This window comes from Podarcis vaucheri, assembly GCF_965113315.1.
Source record: "Podarcis vaucheri genome assembly, chromosome: 6".
Lineage (NCBI taxonomy): Eukaryota > Metazoa > Chordata > Lepidosauria > Squamata > Lacertidae > Podarcis > Podarcis vaucheri.
Genome location: NC_138764.1, coordinates 99700600 through 99728094, shown reverse-complemented (window position 1 = coordinate 99728094; position 27495 = coordinate 99700600). Strand labels below are relative to the sequence as shown.

The window sequence follows — 27495 nt, the reverse complement described above, 5'->3', positions numbered from 1 at the left end:
CCCCTTCATCACTCTGTATGATTCATTGTTCTACATCAAGAGTGGAGAACCAAGCCAGCGATTTAGTCCCTGATCATCAGCTGATGAGTGGGAGTTAAGCCATACTCGGCTCAGCAGTTCTACTGATTCAATGGATTTTGACAGGTGGGCCGGACAACCTGCCTGCCAATCATGCGGTGTCCTAACAATGTCACCTTTGGCCAGCGAGGCCAATCCTAACCAGGCCTGGTGGAGCCAAAGAGGTTCTTCACCCTGTTTCACAAGGACAGATACCCCTGAGGTTGCTGCAGAGGTGGTGAGTTTGGAGTTGCTCTCCTGAATCATCAGCAGTTGGGTCCAGTTCAGACGATATTTCTGAAGTCTGATCTTGCCCTGCCCATGTCGCTGGTGCATGGTTCCAGCTCCACCACACTTCCACATGGAAGGTCATACAGCCATGGATTTAGTTTTTTAATTCAAATCACTTTTGTAGATCACAGGTACACCTATTCCCAGGGTAAGAGAGAAGGGAGTCTGGATCAGTAGTAGGCAACGTATTGGGGAAGTGCTGTTGCACCTGACCTCCTGACAGGTGAAGTGGTTCAGAAGTTGACACAGCGCAGATGTGCTGGCAGAGCCAATCTGGTGCTACTGTTTCTGATTGCCACAAGCCTGCCATTGATTCCCGTGGGGAGGTCTCATCTGAGAATGCAGCCTTATCACGTTACAGTGGAGGCGAGATCCTTCAGGGCTGCATTTCTCGCAGCACCAAAGAGGCAAGGAAAGGATTTCAAGATTGGCCAGCTTCATTAACGCGGGACTCCAAAATTCCAGATCTCTGCCCCCGCCAAACTGATGTCCAAGTTTTGTGCTGCAATCCCCACGTTTTGTGCAGCCGCCTCCACTAAGACTGAGCAATAGACACTCAAACTGGGGTTGCAAGTGAAGGGCCAACAACCCAGCCTTGTCCGATTGACTCCAAACCAGTGCCAGAGCGGCTGTTGGATTCTCAAGCCTTTATCAGAGGAAACTGGCCACTCTCCAGGCACCCGGCTTGAGCTCCTTGTTGACCTCCCCGTCTGCGTCTCCCGGCAGGATACAGGCTAGGTCACTATCGGCGATCCTCCTCAAGCGTGAGAAGAACACACCACTCTTCCCTCCTCCCTGCCTCCCCCAGGGAGGGGAAAGAGATAGACAGACATGTATTTACATGTCTTTATTTCTGTCTTTGCAGCAGTACAGAGAAACGCGTCTGCACTCATCAGACTCCAACAGTAGAGAGACAAACTCCACCTCCTGTACTTCCTGTACAGGTCAAATGACACTCTGAGCTAACATCCGGTGCTCAGCACAGTGAATAGACTGCCCGTTTGTTCCCACGGTACAGTCCCCAACAGTCACATCCTGTTTAGCTTTCCAGCCAGCTGCAGCTTGTCGTCGCATTGTTCCTTTTTCGTAACAGCGGCATGCTGGTTTGGGGCCATTTGGGGCCGCAAACCCTGCTTTCTGTGCTGCCCCCCAAACTGAGTAACTGATGCTCAACCCAAGGGCTGATGTATTTGCACTGCATCAACCTCCCCACACCACTGCCACCTCCCTCCTTTCAAGTGATCACATGATCTGTTGCTGGCCTAGATGCCTCTATAGATTCAGGTCCTCCTCTGTGTGTTCTTCACTTATTCTCTAGATACTTGAAGATAATGTGTCCCTTCTACTAGTGATTCTTAAAGGAGTATGCTCCCCCGCTCCCCAGAATCTGGTATAAGAGGCAGACGAATAAGTCCATTGACCATGTTAACTGGAAATAGCGCTATTCTTTATTCCCAGGGTATTCTAGGTTCTGGATTTGCGCTGAAGGTTCAAGAGCAGCACCGTCAAAAGCACTTTGAGAAGAGGAGGAACCCTGCAGCGGGCCTGATCCAGGTGAGAAGACTGGAATGTGGGTGCTTGGAGGGGGCCGGAACAGGAAGATCGGGGTCTGCAATCTGTGCCCATGGGGGGCAAAAAGCAGGGAGGGGGTGGAGAGGAAAGAGAGAGAGAGAGAGAGGGAGAAGTGAGCCTCAAGCGGACTCTAAACAAAACAATTAAATGGTATTTTACGGTTGGTTTTAATTGACAGCTGCCCCGAGTGGAACATAAGCAACAGAAGGGTGGGATATAAATTTTCAAATCAATGAAGTCCCATGAGCAGGTCTTTGCAGACTTTCTGAGCCGGGCGAGTCTTCAAGGGCAGCTCTCTGTGGGGGAACACTCAGGTGTGCGTCTTGCAAAATGAGGGGATGCGGGTAGCGCTGTGGTCTAAACCATCAAGCCTCTTGGGCTTGCTGAAGGTCAGAGGTTCGAATCCGTTCAACGGCGTGAGCTCCTGTTGCTTTGTCCTAGCTCCTGCCAACCTCACAGTCCGAAAGCACGCCAGTGTGAGTAGATAAATAGGTACCACTGCGGCAGGAAGGTAAACAGCATTTCCATGCACTCTGGTTTCTGTCACGGTGTTTTGTTGTGCCAGTAGTGGTTTAGTCATGCTGGCCACATGACCCAGAAAAGCTGTCTGTGGACAATGCCAGTTCCTTCGGCCTGAAAGCAGAGATTAGCGCCGCAACCCCATAGTCGATTTCGCATGGACTTAACTGTCCTTTTACCTTTACCTTGCTAAATGCCAGTTCGCCAAGATTACTCTGATGCAACAGAGCCAAGAGTGCTGGGCATCTTTACACATGTTACATTGCCTTCATAAAGGTAAAGGTAAAGGTAAAGGGACCCCTGACCATTAGGTCCAGTCGTGGCCGACTCTGGGGTTGCGGCGCTCATCTTGCTTTATTGGCTGAGGGAGCCGATGTACAGCTTCCGGGTCATGTGGCCAGCATGACTAAGCCGCTTCTGGCGAACCAGAGCAGCACACGGAAATGCCATTTACCTTCCTGCTGGAGTGGTACCTGTTTATCTACTTGTACTTAGACTTGCTTTTGAACTGCTAGGTTGGCAGGAGCAGGGACCGAGCAACGGGAGCTCACCCCGTCGCGGGGATTCGAACTGCTGACCTTCTGATCGGCAAATCCTAGGCTCTGTGGTTTAACCCACAGCGCCACCCGCGTCCCATTTCCTTCATAGTTTTCTACTAATGAAGGGACTTCAGGCATCATCAGATGCTTAGCTAAGGACAAGAAAAACAATAGTATTTTAGCTCCACCTGCCTCTGCTCTGGCTTTCCTCTTGAGACTAAAATTACAGCGTTGGACTATTTTCCTTCCTTCCTTCTTCTATAGCCATGAGGCGCTTGCTCCTCCCCGGTGGACCAATTCCCACCAGACTCTGAGCCAGAACCCAGAGTTCCATCTGTTTTTCTTAAGCGCAGCACGCCAGCTAATAATTTCCCCCTGACTGCTGTGTGCAGGACTCCAGGGTTTAAAAATAAATAAATCCAACTTCTATTTATATGCTGCAGCAACACATATCAAAGGCTGTGCCAGGGAAATGCTGAATCTGCAATCAGGCGAAATTGCAGGCCTCTCGGCACTCGGGACTCATTACTGCATTTAGATGCCACCCTTTCTCCGAGTTCGGGGCGACTCCCATGGGGCTGCCCCTTGCCTCCTGGCGCTGACCCTGCGAGGCGGAAGAGGCAGCCAGGTGGGGGAGAGGGGGACATTCGAGGGCAGCTAAGCTCCAAAACTCTTGCTGCTATGCCACTCTGCATCTCTCTTGCAAAGATTTAGCCTTTACAAAGAGTTGATCAGTGTGAACCTTTTGCTTGGAACGTAGTCTTTGAGCCTTGCAAGCTGAGGAATGGGTGCAAGCCGTAGTGGCTGGTCTGCTGTGGCAAATGGGGTAGTGCCAGCCTCTACCTGCTTGCCTTCCTTATGTGCAATCAGCTCATGGCTGTCAGCCCCCTCCTTAGTCTCAGTTTTACCCTTGCAGATCTCGGTAGGGAAGAGGATGGAGGCAAAACTAGAATTAATCATCTTTTATATATGTGTGTGTGTATTAGTTTGGCATAAAAGTTATACACCATAAACATAACATTTTCAAAATAAAAAAATTCCTTCCATTAGCACCTTAAAGACCAACTAAGTTAGTTCTTGGTATGAGCTTTCGTGTGCATGCACACTTCTTCAGTTTCTTGGTATCTGAAGAAGTGTGCATGCACACGAAAGCTCATACCAAGAACCATAGGCGCCGACTCCATGGGGCTTGAGGGGGCTTGAGCCCCCTCAAAAAAATTTTTTGGGGGGCTCAGCCCCCCCAATAATCTTGGGCGCCCTTCCAGCAGAGCGCCGCCGCCGTCCCCCGCCTCCTCCCCACCTGCTCCCTCGCCAGCCAGCCAGCCAGCCGCGCACCCTAGCCGGAGAGCCCCGGCCGTCCCCCGCGAGATTAGGGAATCCCCGGGGGCGGGGGCTCCTGCCTCTAGCCCCAGGTTTCCCGCATATCAGCTGTTCCGGAGCTGATTAATAGGCAGCAGCACGCTCTCCCCTATTCGCTCACGAGGGGGCGGCGCCACTTTATTTGCATATCCATGAGCTTATTTGCATATTCATGAGCTTATTTGCATTTCACGAGCTTTCCCGGGCCCCCCCAATATTTTTTATAAGTCCGCGTCCCTGCCAAGAACTAACTTAGTTGGTCTTTAAGGTGCTACTGGAAGGAATTTTTTTATTTTGACTATGGCAGACCAACACGGCTACCTATCTGTAACTGATAACATTTTCACACATTTAAAAAAGGGTTCTTTTGAACCTTGAGAGCTCCTTCCTTCCCTCCATGGGTTCCTATTGTAAGATTTTATTCCTGCATCTTTTACTGTTATTTATCTGTTATATAAGGGATGTGGGTAGCGCTGTGGGTAATACCACAGAGCCTAGGACTTGCCGATCAGAAGGTTGGTGGTTTGAATCCCTGCGACGGGGTGAGCTCCCGTTGCTCGGTCCCTGCTCCTTCCAACCTAGCAGTTCGAAAGCACATCAAAGTGCAAGTAGATAAATAGGTACCGCTCTGGCGGGAAGGTAAACGGCGTTTCCGTGTGCTGCTCTGGTTCGCCAGAAGTGGCTTAGTCATGCTGGCCACATGACCCGGAAGCTGTACGCCGGCTCCCTCGGCCAGTAAGGTGAGATGAGTGCCACAACCCCAGAGTTGGCCACGACTGGTCCTAATGGTCAGGGGTCCCTTTACCTTTACCTTTATCTGTTATATAATCATAGTATCCAAAATCCATTCTCCTTTACAGGTGTCATTGTATTCCTGCCAATGATTTCAGCTGTTTACAGTGATCTCTCAACTATGTTAGAAAGCTATTCCAGCCTTTTAAAAAATACTTGGTCTTCCTGATTTCTGATCTTTCCCGTCAGTCTTGCCATTTCTGCATCTTCCATCAGCTTGGTCTGCCACTTGTCTCTAGTCGGTACTTCTTCTTCTTTTCATAACTTTTCCCATGAAGAAAACTGTATATTATAACCAAAATCTCTTACCCAGCGTATCATTACTGATGTAACTTCTAGAATTAGTCATCTCTGCCTGTTGTTGGCTCTGTCTGGCTCTGCCTACCATTGGCCTCTCTGCTTTCCATCCTATTGGTCCTGGTGGGCATCAGCTGCCCCTGGATGCAGTGCTTAGGTAGGAGGAGAAAAGCTATGTCAATCAAACAATGTGGGGAAAGGCCATAATCTCGGGGGCAAAAGGTTCTGGGTTTAATTCCTGGCGCCTCCAGGTGGGGCTGGGAGAGAACTGCAGAGCCACTGATAGTCACTGGAGAAAAGACAAAAGTTGAGGGAGTAATTGTGTGACTCAGTCTGTGGCAGCACCTTGTCAGTGGCAGCACCTCAGTCTGTGGCAGAATCACCGAAGGAGCTTGGGAAGGATAACATTTTTGGAACAGCCCATCATGGTGGAAACAGAGAGCATTTGGAAAGCTGTGCACTGCCAAGGTTAAGAGAATTCTAGAGCTGGAAGGGACCTCAAGAGATATCTGGCTCAATGCAATGCAGGAATCTCAGCTAGCCACCCAGCCTATGCTTAAAAACATCAACGGAAGGAGAGTCCCCCACCTCCCAAGGGAGACCATTCCACTGTCAAACAGCTCTTACTGTCAGTAAGTTCTTCCTGTTGTTGTTGTTTAGTCGTTCAGTCGTGTCCGACTCTTCGTGACCCCATGGACCAGAGCACGCCAGGCACTCCTGTCTTCCACTGCCTCCCACAGTTTGGTCAAACTCATGCTGGTAGCTTCGAGAACACTGTCCAACCATCTCGTCCTCTGCCGTCCCCTTCTCCTTGTACCCTCCATCTTTCCCATCACCAGGGTCTTTTCCAGGGAGTCTTCTCTTCACATGAGGTGGCCTCAGTCTTGGAGCCTCAGCTTCAGGATCTGTCCTTCCAGTGAGCACTCAGGGCTGATTTCCTTCAGAATGGAGAGGTTTGATCTTCTTGCAGTCCATGGGACTCTCAAGAGTCTCCTCCAGCACCAGAATTCAAAAGCATCAATTATTCAGCGATCAGCCTTCTTTATGGTCCAGCTCTCACTTCCATACATCACTACTGGGAAAACCATAGCTTTAACTATACGGACCTTTGTTGGCAAGGTGATGTCTTTGCTTTCTAAGATGCTGTCTAGGTTTGTCAAGTTCTTCCTATGTTTAGTCAAAATCTCCTTTCATGTAACTTGAAGCTATTGGTTTGGGTCCTACCTTCTGGAGCAGAAGGAAACGAGCTTGCTCCATCTTCCATGCGACAGCCCTTGAGATATTTGAAGATGGCTATCATATTTCCTCTCAGTTTCCTCTTTTGCAGGCTAAACATTCTCAACTCCTTCAACCATTCCTCATAAGGCTTGGTTTCCAGACCCTTGACCGTCTTGGCCGCCCTCCTCTGCACACATCTCAGCTTGTCAATAGTCCTTTTAAATTGTGGTGCCCAGAGCTGGACATAGTATTCCAGGTGTGGTTTGACTATGGCAGTACTATTGCTGCCCTTGATATGTCAGGAGTGCTCTGATGGTGTTTCCTGCTTGGCAGATGGTTGGACTCAATGGCCCTTGTGGTCTCTTCCAACTCTATGATTCTATGATTCTATGACGCTATACTTCTGTTGATGCTTGTCATCTTCAGCTGAGCATCGTTTGAGCATGACCCTCCACCAGAAGGTAGCTAGCTTTGTCAGCTAGTCTTAAGCTGGGCAGGGAAGAAGGACAAAGCAGGAAAGCTTAATTAATTACATGGGCAAACTCATCTTTCCTGTGGCCTGAATTCCCACGGCTTTGGCGCTGGAAATCGGGTGCAGGTTTTTGCTGCTGTTCCCAAAACAGATTCCTGTGTGCCTAAAGACAAGAGTACATTTTCCTCTTCTCTTTTTTAAAAAAATCCAGCTTAAGATCACATTCTCCCCATCCCCCTTCATAAGGAGAACTGAAATCTTGGTGTGGGGAGAGGGAGGGAGAGGGACTGGAAATTGCTGCATAAATCACCCACCGGCACTGGTGGGGAACTGTTCCTTATTCCCTGGCACAGCTCTTCAGAGTGTGAGAGAGGAAGAATATGGATCTATGCAGGGCATATGAGGCCAAAGTAGACGCTGCATGAAGTAAACACCTCAAGCTGTGAGGAGCATCACATCTGAGGGGTCTGTGTGTGTGGAGAGAGAGAGAGAGAGAGAGAGAGAGAGAGAATGTGTGTGCTTGCCTAATCAATTCCTCCATTGGCTGTTTTTCTGACCGGAATCTCTCCTCCTCTCCATATGGTTTTTCACCTGCAGGGGGAATGATACTAACTCTCCCCCTTACTGAGCTTCAAGATAACTGATACGCTGAAGAAACACCTTCTTCTTCTTCTTCTTCTTCTTCTTCTTCTTCTTCTTCTTCTTCTTCTTCTTCTTTACATTACACCTGCATCCTCAAGGACTGCCTCTTTCCATATGAACCTACCCAGGCCCTGATCTTCTGAGGCCCTCCTTCGTGTGCCTCCTCCATGAGAGGTCCGGAGGGTAGCAACACGAGAACGGGGCCTTCTCTGCAGTGGCTCCCCATCTGTGGAATGCTCTCCCTAGGGAAGTTCACCTGGTGCCTTCATTGTACACCTTTATGTGCCAGGCAAAAATGTTCCTCTTTAACCAGGCCTTTGGTTGATCTGATTTACATCCTATGCCCTTTTAAAATGTGTTTTTTTGGGGGCTGGGGGAATTGAGTTGCTGTTTTTATTAGGTATTTTGTGGTTTTATATCTTGATTTTATTCTGTGAACTGCCCTGAGACTCCCAGGTATAGGGCAGTATATAAATTCAAACAACAACAACAACAACAACAACAACAACTCTTCCCTTCGCAGGCTGCGTGGAGGTTCTATGCCACAAACCTCACTCGAACCGATTTGCATTCGACTTGGAATTACTACGAGCGAACCGTGACCGTCCCCATGTACAGGTCAGTATTTCCTTATTACGCTCTGTTTTTTTTCTGTGGGTGCCCACCTCCATCTTAGCATGCTTCTGTTTCGTTACGTTGAAGCAAACCATTCTGCTTTCACCGTTCTTTTAAAAGCTTGCTGGGAGCAGCCGCTGGCATTTCCGCAAGTTTAGTTTTATTTTCAATCGTTGCAGATTTATCTCCCCGTTGTTTCCATGTCCATGGTATTAATTTCTGTTCTTTTCTTGTATATGTGTGTCCGTGTGTATGTTTTGTGTTGGTTTTCATCTTTATTTTTCTGCACTCGTTGTTGGTGTTGTTCTGTGCCAGTGGCCACGCCAAATGCCAGAAGACCTCCTGAAGGGCTTCCCCCGAAAGGTAAAAAATAAAAAAACACCACTCAAACCCCACTCTAAAAAACAAACACCCTCTTCTTGATTTCCCCTGGCAATTTGAGTTGCTCTTGGTATGTCAGTGTAACGGGGGATTTTCTGGTGAGTCTGGCTTTTTCAAACAACCTGGAATAGCCTCTTGTGACTGCAGTTCCTTTGCCTTTCAACACGCAAGAGTTTGAGAGCAGGAAGTGTTGGGGATGACCAGGCAATTGAGCTCACCTTCTAGTAAGAGACTTCCAGCTAGAAAGTTAAGCCCAGCTTGGGGAATGTGGCTTGGATGGTGCCAACAGAGAGCTAGTTGGCTGCTGAAGTGGCTGGTGCCTCAGGTTTGACATTTGTAACTCGTGAAATATCTCTGCAGCTTGGCTCCCGATAGGGCCAATGCAACCCATGGCCTGGAGGCTGTGTGTGACAAACTGTGTTGTAGTCCCCTTCCTCTGCAGCAACAACAACTCATTTCGAGAGGGTTCACCGTGCTCTGTTATCTGCAGTTTGAGGGCAAGCTGCGCTTTGTGCAAACCACGGTTTGCCACATTTGGACATGCTCACAAACAATGGTTTGTTGTGTACCAGAAGTTGGGGTAGAGTCATATGGAGGTGCACGGCAGGTGGACAGCAGAGCAAGGAAGGCAAAGTCCCAGCCCAAACAGGAAGCTCTTTGTAGCTCTTCCTGTCTCTGTGTGCACAACCTTTTTGGAAGGGGCTAGTCCAGAGTCTATTTTACCACCAGGAAGTTGCCCTGTGTTGCAGTTCCGATAGTTCCCACATGGATTGCAAGGATCGCTGCCTTCTGTTCTGCTCTTTGTGCTCCAAACAACTTTCTGAATTTCTTGGTGCCATTTTAGCACAGTTGAGGAAATAGGATTTGCCTTCTGTTTGATTGCAATGTTTTTGCAACTCACAGAGCTTCCTTCTATTGCCTTGGCAGCCTTGAGAATCCAGCAAGACCTATTTTAAACTCCATAGTTAGTAGCTGTGTCAATGTCTTAATCTGACAGACCCATTGACCTATTTTGCTGTTGCGCTGTTTGTTGTGTTTCGAAGTTTTAATTTTCAGGTTTTAGGTGTGTGGTTTTTTTTTTTTAAAAAAGTTTAAAAATTCCCGGGCACTGAATTTTGGGGAGTTTGCATTTTTGAAATTTATTCTCTGCAAAGTTACAATGGCTATTGGACAATATCAATAAAAGCAATAAGTGCCTGATAGGGAATCCAGGATTGCTTCAGTTTTGCAGGTGGTGAATGTCGAGGCTGAGTGTGAATGAGTTTCCTAAGATTACCTGGTGAGTTTATCATCTGGATGAGTGACCAGGAGAGGCAAGCTCAGCCTACGATAACCAGCGTCCTAGGAGACGGATGCCACTGTAAAGCACCCTCTGTTCTGTGGGCAGCCAGCTGTTTATTATTTATTTATTTATTTTCTAATAGTTATACACTGCTTCATTGTGATTGTAAAAAAACAAACAAACCCCAAAAACCTCAATGCGATTTCAAAAAAGATAAAAACGAAAAAAATTACCACTAAGAAAAAAATGACAGCAATAATTTAAAACTTTCAAATAATAGACAGATCTTCAGCTTTCTAAGCACCTCCGGTAGGCTTGGTCTAAGCAAAGCTGCTTTTAGCAGGCTCTGAAAGGAGTACTGTGATATCAATAGGTAGGAAGTTCCACAGATTTCAAGGTCTGGGGAGCTGCATGTGGGTAATACAGTAAACCATTTCAGCCCTGATGTTTTCATAGCCTGCCATATTAACATCTTAAAAACGTCTGATGAAATCTGGCTCTAACAGCACCATCAGCATAAGAAAACAGATCCTTTGAGCATTGCACCTCTATTAACACCGGCAGGTAAATGTGGCTATTTTCAGCTGTGGATGTGCAGAGCTGACTCTATTCAAAATCTGGCTTGAATACTTTGTTCTAACAGCTTAGCATCTAGGACTGCAGAGCAGAAAGCGTGGGAGAGCCTCAACCACTTCATCTCCAGAGACACAAAGTCTCTGTGGTTAGTCGTGTTTCTTAAATTTGCAAGTTTCAAGAGTGTCTGCAGTGAGGCCGTATGTTTACAGTGCAATTCTGTCCAAGTGGCGCTTACTCACAGGGAAGTATATCTAGGATTACAGCCTTGCCTTCGTTTGCACGTACGCACGTACGCATGTACACAGAGCAAAAAGGAGGATGGAGGTATAACTATCTCACACAGAATGAAGATGCTTGCATATAATGCCTAACAGAAAAGTGTGCATGTCTATCATTTCTAAAAACAATCCTAATCAGTATAATTAAAGCTTTTCCATACCGTGAAGCAAACGGTCATGTTACATTGTCCAGCACCTCCTCCTCATTTATCCTTGAGCGGCTGAATGCCAGGCTAAAAGAACGTAAGAGATAAATTGGATTTTGTCCAGTTGAGTGGCAGTTGGCTTGCTATCGGCCAGAGCGAGACGTCTGCTAGAAATAAAAAACTGAGCTGCGTTCAGTTTGATTCCTGATGTGTGGCATATCCAAGCAGGCATTCTGAGTGTGTTTTTGACCATGGATGTTGTCCGCTATCAGGGGCCGTGTGAAATGCAAGCGGTCACACAATGGGGCTGTTTGCAATACAGTGGATGCTTGGGTTGCGAACGTGATCCATGCAGGAGGCACGTTCGTAACCCGCAGTGTTGCGTCTGCACATGCGCGGGTTGCGATTTGGCGCTTCTGCGCATGCGCAAAGCGCAATTTAGTGCTTCTGCACATGTGCGAGCACCGAAACCCGTAAGTAACCTGTTCTGGTACTTCCAGGTTCGGCACGGTGCGCAACCCGAAAACGTGCAACCTAAAGCGTTTGTAACCTGAGGTATGACTGTACTTATACTGTAATCTTGATGCGATGACACCGTTTTCTAACGTGCTCTCATGCCAAGGTCTTTGCAGGGCACAAGGTCCATCAAGGCAGGGCTGGGTAGGGCATCAGAGATCGTCACAGGGGCAGAAGCAGCTGGCTGGCAGGGCAAGAAGGGAATAAACAGCCAGACACGCTGAATGGACCAGGAATACTCATTCACGTTGCCTGGGCTGTGGGCTCTCAACCTCATTTCATGTGGCTGCCAAGGGGATGAAAAAATGGGGCAAAGGGAGGTTCCAGATAGAGAGACCACTAGCTCTAGTCTTGCTCACTGGTGGCATGTGACAGGAACGAGGCAGCAGTAAATCACACTGAGCAAGCTGGAGTTAACTCTTTATTAACCAAACAGGATCTGCACGGGAGTGTCATGCCTAGCGGGCACAGCAACTGAGGTCTTGCCTCCATGGAACAGTTGCTGAGACTGAAGATTTTCCCTGGGACCCTCCCATCAATGCCCCACCACCACTCCCTGAGCTCTGAACCACCCTTGGTGGCCTGCCAGCTAGTTCCTCCCACTATTCCTAAGAGATTATCTACAGTGGTGCCTCTGGTTACAAACTTAATTCGTTCCGGAGGTCCGTTCTTAAACCGAAACCGTTCTTAACCTGAGGTACCACTTTAGCTAATGGGGCCTCCCGCTGCTGCCGTGCCGCCGGCGTGCGATTTCTGTTCTCATCCTGAGGTAAAGTTCTTAACCCGAGGTACTGCTTCCGGGTTAGTGGAGTCTGTAACCCGAAGTGTTTGTAACCTGAGGTGTTTGTAACCCGAGGTACCACTGTATAAGGAAATTTGACTCTCAATCAAAAACCACCCCCACTCCCAATTGTGGAGGACTCTCCAGTACCAGATCCCTTCCTTGTGTAAGAACAAATATGCTGACTGACATACATTTAGATTTTAATCACTTATGTATAACATTTCCTGGAAGAAATGGAGGCAGTGAGAGATTTTACTTTCTTGGGCTCCATAATCACTGCAGATGGTGACAGCAGTCACGAAATTAAAAGACGCCTGCTTCTTGGGAGAAAAGCAATGACAAACCTAGACAGCATCTTAAAAAGCAGAGACATCGCCTTGCCAACAAAGGTCCGTATAGTTAAAGCTATGGTTTTCCCAGTAGTGATGTATGGAAGTGAGAGCTGGACCACAAAGAAGGCTGATCGCCGAAGAATTGATGCTTTTGAATTCTGGTGCTGGAGGAGACTCTTGAGAGTCCCATGGACTGCAAGAAGATCAAACTGATCCATTCTGAAGGAAATCAGCCCTGAGCGCTCACTGGAAGGGCAGATCCTGAAGCTGAGGCTCCAAGACTTTGGCCACCTCATGAGAAGAGAAGACTCCCTGGAAAAGACCCTGGTGTTGGGAAAGATGGAGGGCACAAGGAGAAGGGGACGACAGAGGACGAGATGGTGGGACAGTGTTCTCGAAGCTACCAGCATGAGTTTGACCAAACTGCGGGAGGCAGTGGAAGACAGGAGTGCCTGGCGTGCTCTGGTCCAGGGGGTCACGAAGAGTCGGACACGACTAAATGACTAAACAACAACAACATTACATTTCCTGTCTCCACCTTTTTTCTCTGAGGAGCTCAGGGTAGCGTACATGTTTCTTGCCCCCCCATTTAACAACAGCTCTGTGAGGTAGGCTTCGCTATGGGCTCTCAATCACCAGCATCCTCATCCAGGTCTCTCTTTTAATTACTGCATTTGATTGTTAGATGCCCTGAGGGCATGAATTCCAAACATGCACAGAGTTCAATCCATCACTGCTCCTTTCCAGAACTGTATAAAACCTCTTCTTTCCTCCCTGTGCTGTTATCCCCCCTGTGGCGGCTGCAGTTCAGAGTTCATAATTGTGACCCATGCTTCGTAAACAAGGGGGCAAACAGACCTTAGGTTGGACTCCTGCACCTTGGCACCAGCCCCATGGACCAGGGTGGGTCTTATTCCAAGAAAACAGGGTCGTGCTGTTAGATGGCCAGCGCTGAAACAAATCTTCCATATTCCTAACCACCTTAAGGGCACCCTTCATTTTTGAAGTTTAAATGGGATGGTTTCTACTGACAGCAGTTTAGCATCAAAGGACTCTGCAGAACGCTGGTTCCTTGGCCAGTGGAATATTCTTGAACAGGCTGCCTAGATGGAAATCGCAGGGAATCCCCGTGATGACGCTTGGGGAGAAGAAACTCCCAGAACGAAGGATCCTTTCCAGAAGTCTCCCTAGCTGAGAAGCAGCCTGCGTCATTTCACTGCGGGCAGATGACACAATATGGCAATCCTGACTTGAGCTGAGCCAGGGTGGGGGTATTTCCCCGGATGCTAAACACAGCAGACCATGTCGCTTTCCACATCCCTGGTTTTCACAGCGTGCGATTCATCCCCAGGCCAACAATGTGCAGGCTCTCTTTCATCCTTAATGTGCTTATTTGGCAAACTGCGTGAGATGCCCTGCGAAAAATAGTATGAATCCATTGAGTCATGGCTGCCTTTCCTTGTCGGCTGGATGCGGGCAGGCGGCCTCAAAGGTTAAACTGAGGGGACCGATACCAGAGGTGGTATTCTAGGAGATGCTGAATATCCATCGTGCCTCTCCATTGCATGGGGCGGGTTTTTAAAATAGAGTTGCAAAAGTTGGGTGCCTCCTGCTCTCTCTGCCATGCAGTGGCAAGAGCCCATGGAGTTCCAGCCACTCACTCACCCGGGGTTTCTTTGGAGAATTGAGACACAGTGGAGACTATCGTAGCTGTAAGAAATATGGTTTATTCACCTGTTTGCACCATCAGTCTGCATGGGAGGAGTCCAGATCTTACAAGACGGTCATTCCAAGTGGGGTTTGTACCCTCTTCTGAGTTTATGGATTTTCTCAGTTTCGTGCTCCCTCAATGCCCTGTTTGGGGGAACTTCCCGCGCCACCCTACAACTGGTGCTAATGGGGAATGGAGAGCAACATCTACTGCCCTCTGCTGGGGTTTTCTCCTGGTGGATAAACCCAGCTCCACTGGGAACCAGGTTACAAGATGACGCAACAGACTCTGCTGGGGGCTTTTGAGAGGAAAAAATGGCAGCCGGTGATCTTTGAGAGCAACACAGAAACTCTAGTGAAGGGCAATGAGTTCTGTCTTCATCCTCTCCAATTTCAGGGGGGTTAGTTCTCTAGTTTCACCCCCCAAAAAATTCAAGCTGAAAGTTCTTTATGGGGGGCATGTTGGTATTCGCAGGATACTGGATAAGTCTGCAGGCTTCAACAGGATGATGCAATACTCTGCTGGGTCAGAGTGACTCAGCAGGAGTGTGATTAGTGTAATTGGCTATCACCTGTTTTAAAAAGGAAAGCCTGTTTAACAGGAGGTGTGGTGGTTGTGCTGTAGTGTGGTGGTGCTATGGTGGAGAGTATTCGTTTGTAAGTACTCTGTATGGACTGTTTCTTTTGTAATGCCTGTATATAGCTCACATTAAAAAGGACTGCACTGAAGAACCTGGAACTCTTAGTGTTTTGCTGAAAACGCCGCGTGGAATACGCGACAGGGTTATGGGCCCAGCACGCTTCCGCTGCGCAAGAGTACAGGTGGCAGTTATCTAGCCGTGGGTGCTGGAGGTGAGCTGCAGGGATGGAGCAGTCCAGAACTGGTGTGTTGTTAGAGAAGCTGACGGCCACGAACTACAGCATCTGGTCGGTCCGCATGCAACACTTCCTCAAGCGTGAGGGCCTGTGGAAAGTGGTGGAAGAGCCACCGCAGCCCCCTGAGGAGGATGAGGACGACGATGAAAAGCTGGCACTAGCAGAGGCCCAGCTTGAAAAGGATGAGAAAGCTTTGGCTACGATCATCCTTGGAGTGGACGACAGCCAGCTAGTCTACGTAGCTGATAAGGTGACGGCAAGTGAGGCGTGGAATGCGCTCAAGGCTGTCCATGTGCGAGAGACAGCTGGCTCACTGATAACACTGACCAGGAGACTGTACCGGTGTTGGAAGAAACCGGGGGACTCCCTGGTAAACCACCTAAAATTCCTAACAGGCCGTTTCCAGGAGCTAGCCTTAAGAGGGAGGCCTGTGGGGGAAGAGGACAAAGTCTTTATAGTCCTGAGTTCCCTTGATGACAGCTATGATATGCTGGTCAACTCCCTCGAGTCTGTAGAGACTGATAAGCTGACTCTGGAATACGTGACCGGACGGTTGTATGCAGAGGAGGACAGGCGTGCAGAGCGAAAGATGACCTCAGCCCAGCTGTTGGAGCATCCCAGAGGGAACAACAGCCGGGAAGAGCAGAGGTGTCGGGAGCCGGAGAAACAGCCAGGAGGAGCTGCTGCAGACCAGCCGGTGGTCAACAAAGTAAAAAGGTGCTTTTGCTGCAAGTCCAGTGGACATCTGCTGCGGGACTGCCCGAGAAAACAACAAAAACAGCGGAAGCACAAGAGGCAGCAGAGAGAGTCTACTGCTTGGGTGTCTGCAGATGGTCAAGAAAATGAGGAGCTGTGGGTTCTGGACAGTGGAGCTTCTCAAACCTTTTGTAAAAGAAAAAGACTGCTAACTGATGCTAGGGCTTCAAACAAAAAACATGTAAGTCTTGCTACGGGCCAGAAAGCTAATGTGGTTTGTGAGGGGGAGGTTGTGTTCCCACAGCTGGGACACACATTCAGGAATGTGTTGTGTGTGCCTAGTTTGCAAAACAATCTCCTGAGCATTCCTGATTTAGCAAAAGCAGGCTTTGAAGTAAATTTTGTGGGAGATCAGTGCCAGATAAAGCAAAATGGGGCAGTGTTGGCAAATGCTAGCCTTAGAACTAATATGTATGCACTGCAGTGTGAATCTAAGGTTGCAAATGTGCAAAATGTCCCGACCCATGATATGTGTATTCATCTCCTGCACAGGCGTCTGGCTCATGCTAGCTATAAGGTGCTAAACAAAACATTGGAGTTTTGTGGGGGAATGAAAAACATAAAAAAGTTGTAATAATTACTTAGACTGCAATATCTGCAATGAGGTTAAAAGCAGGGCTTGCCCAGTAGCAAGTGCAAGCCAGAGAGAAACCAAAAAACCACTGGAGTTGATCCATGCTGATGTAACTGGTCCTTTTCCACCTAGTGTCTCCCACAACAAGTATTGTTTGATCCTAGTGGATGATTTTTCTAGATTTGGCTGGGTCTATCCATTAAAGCAAAAGTCTGACGTTGCCCAGGGTAGAAAGGCAACTTGGTGAAAAGGTGTCTTCTATTCAATCAGACAGGGGAGGGGAGTTTATGGCAAGCTCCCTAAGAAACTGGTTGCGTGCCCAAGGGATTAAACATAGGCTTACCAATGTGGCCACGCCTCAGGAGCGTAGAGGAGGTGTCTTGCAGACACAAATGAAAGCATTGTTAGCAGATGCAAATCTTCCAATTAAGTACTGGGCTGAAAGTATTAAGACCGCGAATTATATTGGGAATCGCTTGTGGTCAAGGGTACTAGATGACATACCCTATAAAATTCTCTATAACAAAAGTCCCAGTTTGCAACATTTAAGAATCTTTGGGACAAAGGCATGGGTTGACATACCTGTGAAAAACCGAAGAAAAGGTGGGAAAAGGGCACAGCAGTTGCTATTTCTTGGGTATGAAAGTGGTACGAAAGCCTACAGGTTTGAAGATGATAAAAACCTTTTGAGTTATAGTAGATCAGCCAGCTTTAATGAGCAAAGAAATTGGCCCAAGATACATGCAAACCTGCTGCCAGAAAAAGTTTTACTGCCGAGCATACCTGATAAGGCAGCTGAAACAAAGCTAAGAATTGGCAGCTCTCCCAGAGAAACTGAAAGGGAGGAAGTAAAGGTTGAGCATTTTTCTCCAGCTGCTAGCATGGAGCAGGGGAGAGAAGAAAGTGCAACAGGGACAGGAGGAGGTAGATCTCCAGAGTCTATCCACCCCAAAAGCAGTCCTGAAGGTAGTCCAGGGGGTGAGATTAATGAACCAAGGAGGTCTGCAAGAAGTAATAAAGGTCAACCTCCAGACCGTTATGGGTTCCCAGCCACCATAAACCAGGTTTGTGTAACTGAGCCAGAAAACTTTGAAGAAGTGCAAGAGTTACCTACTCTAGAGAAAGAGGCGTGGTTAAAGGCAATGCAGGCAGAGTATAACTCTCTGCTAAACAACAATATGTTTGTACCTACAGAATTGCCTGAAGGTAAAAAGCCCATAAGCTGTAAGTGGGTTTTTAAAGTGAAAAAGCTGGCTGATGGTAGTTGTCAGAGGAAAGCCAGGTTGGTTGCACGGGGCTTTACACAGAGGAAAATGATACAATATGATGAAGTGTTTCCCCCAACAGCAAAGGCTGAAACAGTAAAATCAGTTTTAGCAATGGCAAGTCTGAGAGGGTTAAAAGTTAATCATTTTGATGTTGCCTCAGCATATTTAAATGCTCCTATTGACGCTGAAGTATATTTACAGCAAATACCAGGTTATGAGCTAGAAAAAGACAGTATGGTATTAAAACTGCAAAGGGCACTATACGGTTTGCACCAAAGTGCACATCTATGGCATGAATGCATAGACACAACTTTGAAAAAGATGGGATTCAAACAAAGCCTGGCTGATTCCTGTTTATATTCAGCAATGGTGCAAGGAAGTGTTTGTTATTTACTTTTGTATGTTGATGATATCTGTCTAATAACAACTGCACAAAAGCAAGTGTCTTGGTTTATAAACAGCCTAGGTAACAAATACAAACTGAAGTATTTGGGAGAGATTCAGAATTACTTAGGAGTAGAGGTTCAGAGAAATGAAGAGGGCATTTACTCTCTGAGTCAGAAGGAAAAAATCGAAAAGTTACTGAAGACATATGGAATGGAGAGGGCAAATGAGGTTGACACTCCCATAACTACCCAGTACAAAAGTGAACCAGAAGGGCAAAAATGTGAGAATACAACAGCGTTTCATTCTCTGTTGGGTTCTTTGTTATATTTAAGTTGTTGGACAAGACCCGACATAACATTGGCAGTGCACATGTTAAGCCAAAGAAGTGCAGATCCGGCTCAGAGAGATTGGGTAGCACTTAAAAGAATCCTAAGGTATCTGAAAGGCACAAAAGATTACAAACTGGTGCTGGATACAGGATATAATCAGCAAGTGTATGCATACGCTGATGCCAGCTGGGGGGACAGAGAAAATTGAAAGTCTACCACTGGCTATGCCATATATATTGGAAATGCCCTGGTTCAGTGGAAATCCCAGAAACAAACATTTGTTGCCACAAGTACTTGTGAAGCAGAGTACTCAGCCATAAGCGAATGTGTGTCACAAATAGAGTGGTTTGCTTGCCTAACCAAAGAGCTTGGAATACCTTCTGAAATGCCAATCACTGTGCTAAGTGACAACATGGCTGCACAACAGCTTGCTAACCAACAGAAATTTAAGAGCAAGAGTAAACATATTGCGATAAGATACGGAAATGTGAAAAATGCTTTGGAAAGAAATGTGTTAAAGGTACAGCAGTGTAACACAAAATGTAATGTGGCAGATTTGTATACAAAATGTTTGGATGCTCCTAAATTTCAAGACTTAAGAGAATTATTGGGTCTCAAGCCTTTGACTTAAGGAGGAGTGTTGGGATTCGCAGGATACTGGATAAGTCTGCAGGCTTCAACAGGATGATGCAATACTCTGCTGGGTGAGAGTGACTCAGCAGGAGTGTGATTAGTGTAATTGGCTATCACCTGTTTTAAAAAGGAAAGCCTGTTTAACAGGAGGTGTGGTGGTTGTGCTGTAGTGTGGTGGTGCTATGGTGGAGAGTATTCGTTTGTAAGTACTCTGTATGGACTGTTTCTTTTGTAATGCCTGTATATAGCTCACATTAAAAAGGACTGCACTGAAAAACCTGGAACTCTTAGTGTTTTGCTGAAAACGCCGCGTGGAATACGCGACAGGGCATTGTCTGTTGTTGCCCCAATCCTATTGAATTACCTTCTTCCCTCTACCATACAGCAGACATTGCCCATCAGATGCTTCCAACATCTTGTAAAGATGTATCTTTTTTGCTCAGGATTCCCCTGATCCATTTGACTGGACCTTAATACCGGGATCCAATTAATCTCTGTTTAATTTGATTTTAATTTGCTTTTCTACGTTTTTATGATGTTTTATTTGTTTTCAGTTGTATCCTTGTTTCAATATCCATTGTTTCTATATCCCACACAGTGTACAACAGCACTTGGTTTTCTTTAAAAAACCATTATGTTGTTTAGAAAAAGCTTTTAAATGGATAATTTTTGGCCTGGCACTAGTTTTTTTGGTGTGCTGTTTTATCTGCTGCTGTTTTCTTGGCATGTTTGCTTTTTTAAAACAGGGTTTTATGGGTGACTCCTGGCGTCAGCCTCTAGTTTAACGTCGCCCTTTTGTAGACGTGCTGTTTTGTGAACTGCTTTGCTTCTTATTTTTAGAGCATGAAAGGATCACATAAGTATTTCAAACAAGGATCAAATGAGATCTTTGGATCCCAGCCATTCCCCTGCCCCATCTTTTTAACAAAAAGCAAAATATCCTGTTGCTTTTCTTCTTCTTCTTCTTCTTCTTCTTCTTCTTCTTCTTCTTCTTCTTCTTCTTCCCTCGTAGCAGAGTAAGATTGTCTTCCATCAACACGGTTTTAACAATGAGTCCGTAAGTGACTGTGGAGACCAATTCTGGATCCACACGTCCTTCCACAGTGGGGACATTGGTTTCCGGGTGGGAGTAGATCATGGTGTGGATTTGCCAAGCGTGCCTTCCTCCTAGCACGTTTCTCCCTTGGGTCCTGATTTTGAGTGTCTTCAAAGCCCATGACACCTTCGGTAAAGGCTGTTCTCCAGCTGGAGCGCTCACAGGCCAGTGTTTTCCAGTTGTCGGTGTTTATACTACATTTTTTTAGATTTTCCTTGAGAGAGTCTTTAAACCTCTTTTGCTGACCACCAGTATTACACTTTCCATTTTTAAGTTCGGAATAGAGAAGTTGCTTTGGAAGACGATAATCAGGCATTTGCAAAACATGACCGGTCCAACGAAGTTGATGTTGAAGAATCATTGCTTCAGCACTGGTGATCTGTGGTCCAAAGTATCTCTGCTCTTACGGGTGATTGCATAGAGCTGGTCACAATATGGTAGGGAGAGAGTCAGGATACTGCTGTGGATAGGTCAGTCTTCCCCCAATGTGATGCTCTCCAGATATTTTGGAGCACTTCAGGTGGTTGGGCTGACAGGAGAGTTAAGTAAGTCCCAAGGTGAAAAAGAGCTGTCATAAAACTGATACCTTCTCCCGCTTGTTTTTGAAGTGGGAAAAGTGTCTTCCTGGCATGGGGGTGGGGGAACTCTTGCTCGTTTCACCTCCACAGTGCAGACAATCCTTTATCAATTCCATTCCCCCATCAATTATTTGCAGCAATTCACACAGTTCTGGAGTTTAAGCAAGGTTGCGCACAAGGATTTAGTCCCAAAAGTGAACAGGAAGGAATGTCCCGTGAGTTCACAGAAGTGCCTTCACAGCAGACTGTGATATAAAGCCGACAAGAGCTTCTAAACACCTTGTTCATTTCACCTCTGAAGGCGCATCTTCAGGCTTGCAGAGCTGGAGTTAGGGACAAAGTTTTATCGGTTTCTCTGTAGCTTTTCACAGGGATTACATAATTTAGGTTCGTTGTTGATTTTTTTCCTCCAGGATTTGGTATCCTGGGGAGGAATTCAGTGTAACACTAAATAAATTATTCCATCAGCTCAGGGTATTTCAGAAGGAATGATCCCTCTGCTCCTCACCTCATGTGCTGTTCTGAGGGTCCTCTGGCTAATTTTTTTTTGGGGGGGCATGTGGGGTATGGAGGAGAGTGGAGGGAATGTTGCATTCGTGGAAGACTTTGCACTGGCTTCTGCAAGCAGGACTTATGAGTTGAACCCAGCCCTGTGCAATTGTGGGAAGCCAACTCTCCCCCACTTTATGTATCCAGGGCAGCTGTTTACCAGCTCTATCTGGTACGCTGGCTGAGACTCTACTTGCTTGCAGACTGACCTTCTGGTACCTGTCTGGTTATCTCCCGCTTGTACTATTATAATGTGATCTACCTTTGGGGCTACCTTTGAAGGTGACTCGGAAACTACAACTAATCCAGAATGTGTCAGCTAGACTGGTGACTTGGAGAAGCTGCCAGGACCATATAACACTGGTCCTGAAAGGCCCACATTGGCTCCCAGTACATTTCTGAGCAGAATTCTAAGTGTTGGTGCTGACCCTTAAAGCCCTAAACAGCCTCAGCCCTGTATACCTAAAGGAGCGTCTCCACCCCCATCGTTCAGCCCGGACACTGAGGTCCAGCTCTGAGAGCCTTCTGGCGGTTCCCTCACTGTGAGAAGTGAAGGTACAGGGAACCAGGCAAAGGTCCTTCTCTGTAGTGGCACCCACCTTATGAAACACCCTCCGATCAGATGTCAAGGAGATGAGTAACTATGTAACCTTTAGAAGGCATCTGAAGGCAGCCCTGTATAGGGAAGCTTTTTAATGTACAATGTTTTATTATGCTTTTATATTTATTGGCAGCCACCCAGAGTGGATGGCGCAACCCAGTCAGATAGGTGGGGTACAAATAACATCATCATCATCATCATTAGGGTTAAATGCATGCATGTACAAAAGTCATTCAGAAAAAACCCTGAAACATTCTGCTCAGTTTCCATCAATGAGGTAGGACGGTGCAGAACTTCATGGAAATAAAGGACAAGCTCAGCCCATGCCAGTCATCCCATATTCTTCTGCTCACAACCAACCCCCATCCCCTTTATTAATTGCAAAAAGGCAACTCCATTTTGAAATTATCAGTTAGAAAAGTCGGAGACTGGGAATAGAGGGGAAGAAAGGCACAGATGTTCTTAAGGAGAATTTCATCATCAGTGGAGGAAAGGAGACAAGCAACAGAGTGTTGCAAAGAGAAAGGATCTGTCCATCATAATAGAGTCCCAATCCATGCACTGCTCCGATTCCCAATGGATATTGCATAGACATTTCCAAAGTGATCGAATAATTTAATTTTAGATGCTATGATTTACAAAATGCCACTTTTAAATATACTCCAGATGGAGAAATCCTGCATTTTTATGTGAATTATACATCTAGATTTTTCTCACTGTCCTCTCTGCATCAGACTGATCTTTAAGGTGATGCTGAGAAGGTCACACACGGTGGAGGTTTAACTCTCTTCTTTGTAATTAGGATTAATAACACTTGCCTTTCAAATGAAGAGGATTAATTAAATCTTGTAAGTCACCAGAGAGCCTCTTTATTATTATAGGCAGTGATTTCATCTGCAGGAAAGCTACTCTGGTTAAATCTTAAAAAGTGCTATAGCAGGCTATAACTCAGCCACCGCAGAATGGCAGAATTTGTCTTCCTGAGTTGGGCAGAAGTGTATTTATCTAGAATCATAGAATCATAGAATCATAGAATCATAGAGTTGGAAGAGACCACAAGGGCCATCGAGTCCAACCCCCTGCCAAGCAGGAAACACCATCAGAGCACTCCTGACATATGGTTGTCAAGCCTCTGCTTAAAGACCTCCAAAGTAGAAGACTCCACCACACTCCTTGGCAGCAAATTCCACTGTCGAACAGCTCTTACTGTCAGGAAGTTCTTCCTAATGTTTAGGTGGAATCTTCTTTCTTGTAGTTTGGATCCATTGCTCCGTGTCCGCTTCTCTGGAGCAGCAGAAAACAACCTTTCTCCCTCCTCTATGTGACATCCTTTTATATATTTGAACATGGCTATCATATCACCCCTTAACCTCCTCTTCTCCAGGCTAAACATGCCCAGCTCCCTTAGCCGTTCCTCATAAGGCATCGTTTCCAGGCCTTTGACCATTTTGGTTGCCCTCCTCTGGACACGTTCCAGTTTGTCAGTGTCCTTCTTGAATTGTGGTGCCCAGAACTGGACACAGTACTCCAGGTGTGGTCTGACCAGAGCAGAATACAGTGGCACTATTACTTCCCTTGATCTAGTTGCTATACTCCTATTGATGCAGCCCAGAATTGCATTGGCTTTTTTAGCTGCCGCGTCACACTGTTGGCTCATGTCAAGTTTGTGGTCAACCAAGACTCCTAGATCCTTTTCACATGTACTGCTCTCAAGCCAGGTGTCACCCATCTTGTATTTGTGCCTCTCATTTTTTTTGCCCAAGTGCAATACTTTACATTTCTCCCTGTTAAAATTCATCTTGTTTGTTTTGGCCCAGTTCTCTAATCTGTCAAGGTCGTTTTGAAGTGTGATCCTGTCCTCTGGGGTGTTAGCCACTCCTCCCAGTTTGGTGTCATCTAGAGTATATAATGATAAGAAGAGCTCTGTTGCTTATGCTACCTGGAGAATTAAAAGTATTTTCCTAAGGTCTGTCCTTCCTCCCTGCAAATTCAATGTAGTCTTAAGTGGGGAATGCATGTGCAGAGCAAAGTCTGCTCGGGCAACAGGACTGGCCTGGGGGTTCCCCTTCTGCGCAGATTTAGCACACATGTTCCACAACAATTTAGGGCCCACTCTTGTGAGTTCAAGCCCCACATTGGGCAAAAGCCCCTCATTGCAGCGGGTTGGACTAGATGTGGCCCCTTCAAACTCTACAATTCTATGATTCACACTTACCTTTCCCCCCGCGCTTTCTAGGCACAGTTTCCCCTCCCAGTGTGGTCCTTTCCCTGTGAAAACTCACTCTTTAATGCTGAATCAGAACAAACAGCAATTAGGGAGAAGAGGAGGTTAGCCTGTTTAGCCTGGAGAAGAGGAGGTTAAGGGGTGATATGATAGCCATGTTCAAATATATAAAAGGCTATCATATAGAGGAGGGAGAAAGGTTGTTTTCTGCTGCTCCAGAGAAGCGGACACGGAGCAATGGATCCAAACCACAAGAAAGAAGATTCCACCTAAACATTAGGAAGAACTTCCTGACAGTAAGAGCTGTTTGACAGTGGAATTTGCTGCCAAGGAGTGTGGTGGAGTCTCCTCCTTTGGAGGTCTTTAAGCAGAGACTTGACAACCATATGTCAGGAGTGCTCTGATGGTGTTTCCTGCTTGGCAGGGGGTTGGACTCGATGGCCCTTGTGGTCTATTCCAACTCTATGATTCTAGGGGTTTCTGCAGATTGCTGTTTGCTCCAATTCTGCAGTAAAGAGTGGACCTGGGCCTAGAAGTGCAGCACTAAAGGAAATCCAGATGAACCCTTGGTTTAATCCTACCCTGCAGGTCTGGATTTCCTTGTGCACAGATCTAGGATGTCTAACTTTAGGGACACTGTTGCTTCCTTAAGGAGCAAGCTCTTCTCAGCTTATCCTGCCTCAGAAGGAAGGTAGGAACACTTCTTTTCCCATCAGGATTTAGCCTGGCTTTCTTCCTGACATGCTTATCTTCTGTTTGCGGGGATTTTTATGTCTTGAAAAACATCTTATTGCTGGAGCCCCCACCTGCAGCATGGTAGAAGCCTGTCTCCCGTTTATCTCTTCAGAGAGAGCATCTAGCTCAACATTTTATCATTTCTGCTGTTACTAAATATATAAGAAAAGATGGCGAAAGCTTTCCAAACCAGAACAATGATGTGTGGAGCAAAATAAGCTGCAGTTAAATATATATATATGCAAAGTAGCTCAAATTCTTTCAGGCATCTGCATTGATTTTATGAGCCAGCTGAAAATTGGGGAGAACACTGGGAAGAGGCGGGATTGAAAATATAAGGATTTGAATTGAAGACAAATGCTTGCTCTACTCAAATCTTGTTCAGGGTGTGCAGAGTTGATGTGCATCAGCTTAAATGCAATTTTGCAAAGTTCTGGGTGGTCTCAAATCAGATTTTTTTAAAATTACACCTGCCATTGTAGGCAATGTTTGAATTTCGTAATGTGTGGTGTGCAGAATTTCTGGCGAGTTTGTCGAAGACAGCTTTCCAATTTTCACAATTTGCGGTTATGATTTCCAGTTAATTGAAGTCTTTTGGTGCTCCATTCTGGCTGAAGCTTTCATCCTTTACAGAGATAACCGCTTTCATTCCGCCCTGTTCTGCCCTCTTCCTTCAGGCCATTAAACACATGCCTGAGATGTTCCTAGTGACCCTTGTAAACGGTGCGCAGTAGACAAGTGGGGAGAAACTTGCAATCGCGGACATGCCCATCTTTGGTCCCCGTTAAGTGTATGTAATATGTTGAGATGCTGGGATTGAAGTTGGGACCTTTCCCGTGCAACGCATATGCTTTATCATTGAACTGTGGCTCCAGGGTCTTTTGAATTTTAATAGCCTATCTATTGGGACAGTGAATGGGGTTTCCACCTCCTCACAGCTATTTAGGGCACACCTACCCTGCTCAAACCAGTTTAACAACAATATCTTCCTCACCAAGGGACTAGCTCTGTTGAGGGCATGCGTTCGTGGGTTAGGAATCGCTAAAATGAAATCCACAGCCTTCCCCTCCAAACTACAGCTCTGACAATCCTTTGGAAGATCAGAATTTGTAGAAAGCTGATGTCAGGTGGTAGCTGATGCTGCGTAGATGTGGTCATGGTGGCACCTTGATGGTGGTTGAGAGGAAGAATACTCCTTTGGGGAATCTTAACATTGGCTTCATGCACCAAATCTATTGTAAGTGGACAGGTTTTGCTCATCCTTACGGTCTTTATTGATGTTGGAACAGCAGAGAGATGTAATAAAGGAGATCAGTGTGGTGTAGTGGTTAAGAGCGGTAGTCTCGTAATCTGGGGAACTGGGTTTGTGTCTCCGCTCCTCCACATGCAGCTGCTGGGTGACCTTGGGCCAGTCACACTTCTTTGAAGTCTCTCAGCCCCACTCACCTCACAGAGTGTTTGTTGTGGGGGAGGAAGGGAAAGGAGAATGTTAGCCGCTTTGAGACTCCTTAGGGTAGTGATAAATCGGGATATCAAATCCAAACTCTTCTTCTTCATCATCATTTTGGAGGGTGACGTTTATTTGGCCTTGGGCAACAGTTTGTTGATCGGCTCACTTACAGGAATCCTTTCCTCGGCTGTAACCTTACTGTGGTTTGTTCTACATCAACAGTGGGGAAACCTATGGTCTGCAGACCCAATATGACTCAATAGTGGTCCTAAATTGGCCTGTGAGGCTGTTTTACCCAACCTGTAGCTAGCTACCTGATGCCCTAGGCGATGTCAGGTGTGGAGCAGGCAAAGTCTTGGCTGCGCAGGAGCATAAAATGCACTTCTAGTTTTTCCTTGGCACCCACCACACCCACCCCAATTGCTCACAATCCAGAAACTAGTTTTGACCAATAGATTTATGTGTTTAAAATATTATGCTGAATCTAGGCCTCTAAAGTGGACTGACTGCTGAGCCCTTTCAGAGTTTACCTGCTCGATGGAACTCTCATAGCTCATGTGCTAATTTTCTTCGTTCTGTTTCTTTTCTTCCCACCTTCCTTTTTTTTTAAAAAAAAACTTTGCTTTCTCCCCTTTTGGTTTCTCCCGTCCTCTTTTTTTCTTACCCCACCTTCCCTCCCCCCTTTTTTGAAAACACTCGAAACCTAAAGCTCACAAACGCAAACCTATGGGGCTTCCAGGTATGGAGATGCATGTGGATTGAAGTTCGTGTGTCATGTTGTGGTCGTTTTGTTTTGTTTTGTTGGGAATGAACCCTGCTAAGCTTGGTTTTAGACACATGAAAAGAGAGACCCTCTACACAACGCAGGCGACAAAGCCACATAGCCAGGCACCAACACCTACACAATATTACGATTCCGTGCACCTTCTCTGCAAAACGTATCAGATATTGCTTTGCAATATGGGGTCGAGAAATGGCTCTTTCAAATTAAGAAGAAAACTGGTGAGTACGGAGGGCCGGATGAGTTTGTCTTTTCCCAGCAAACATTTTAAGCACCCTGT

The 27495-nt window shown here is 46.5% G+C and overlaps 1 protein-coding gene across 10 annotated transcripts in view; it reads left to right on the top strand.

Annotated features, from left to right (window-relative positions):
- KCNQ2 (potassium voltage-gated channel subfamily Q member 2) overlaps window positions 1–27495 on the top strand; it is a 149982-nt gene that overhangs the window by 74519 nt on the left and 47968 nt on the right. For 6 of the 10 annotated variants that reach the window (XM_082225915.1, XM_082225914.1, XM_082225916.1 and 3 more), the window contains exons 7-9: window positions 1807–1902; window positions 8282–8376; window positions 27144–27173. In XM_082225915.1, the coding sequence (XP_082082041.1) occupies window positions 1807–1902; window positions 8282–8376; window positions 27144–27173 (221 nt within the window). Of the gene's footprint in view, window positions 1–1806; window positions 1903–8281; window positions 8377–8688; window positions 8741–27143; window positions 27174–27495 lie in introns of those variants that run through there. The other 4 variants (XM_082225917.1, XM_082225913.1, XM_082225919.1 and 1 more) reach the window with 2 other exon arrangements.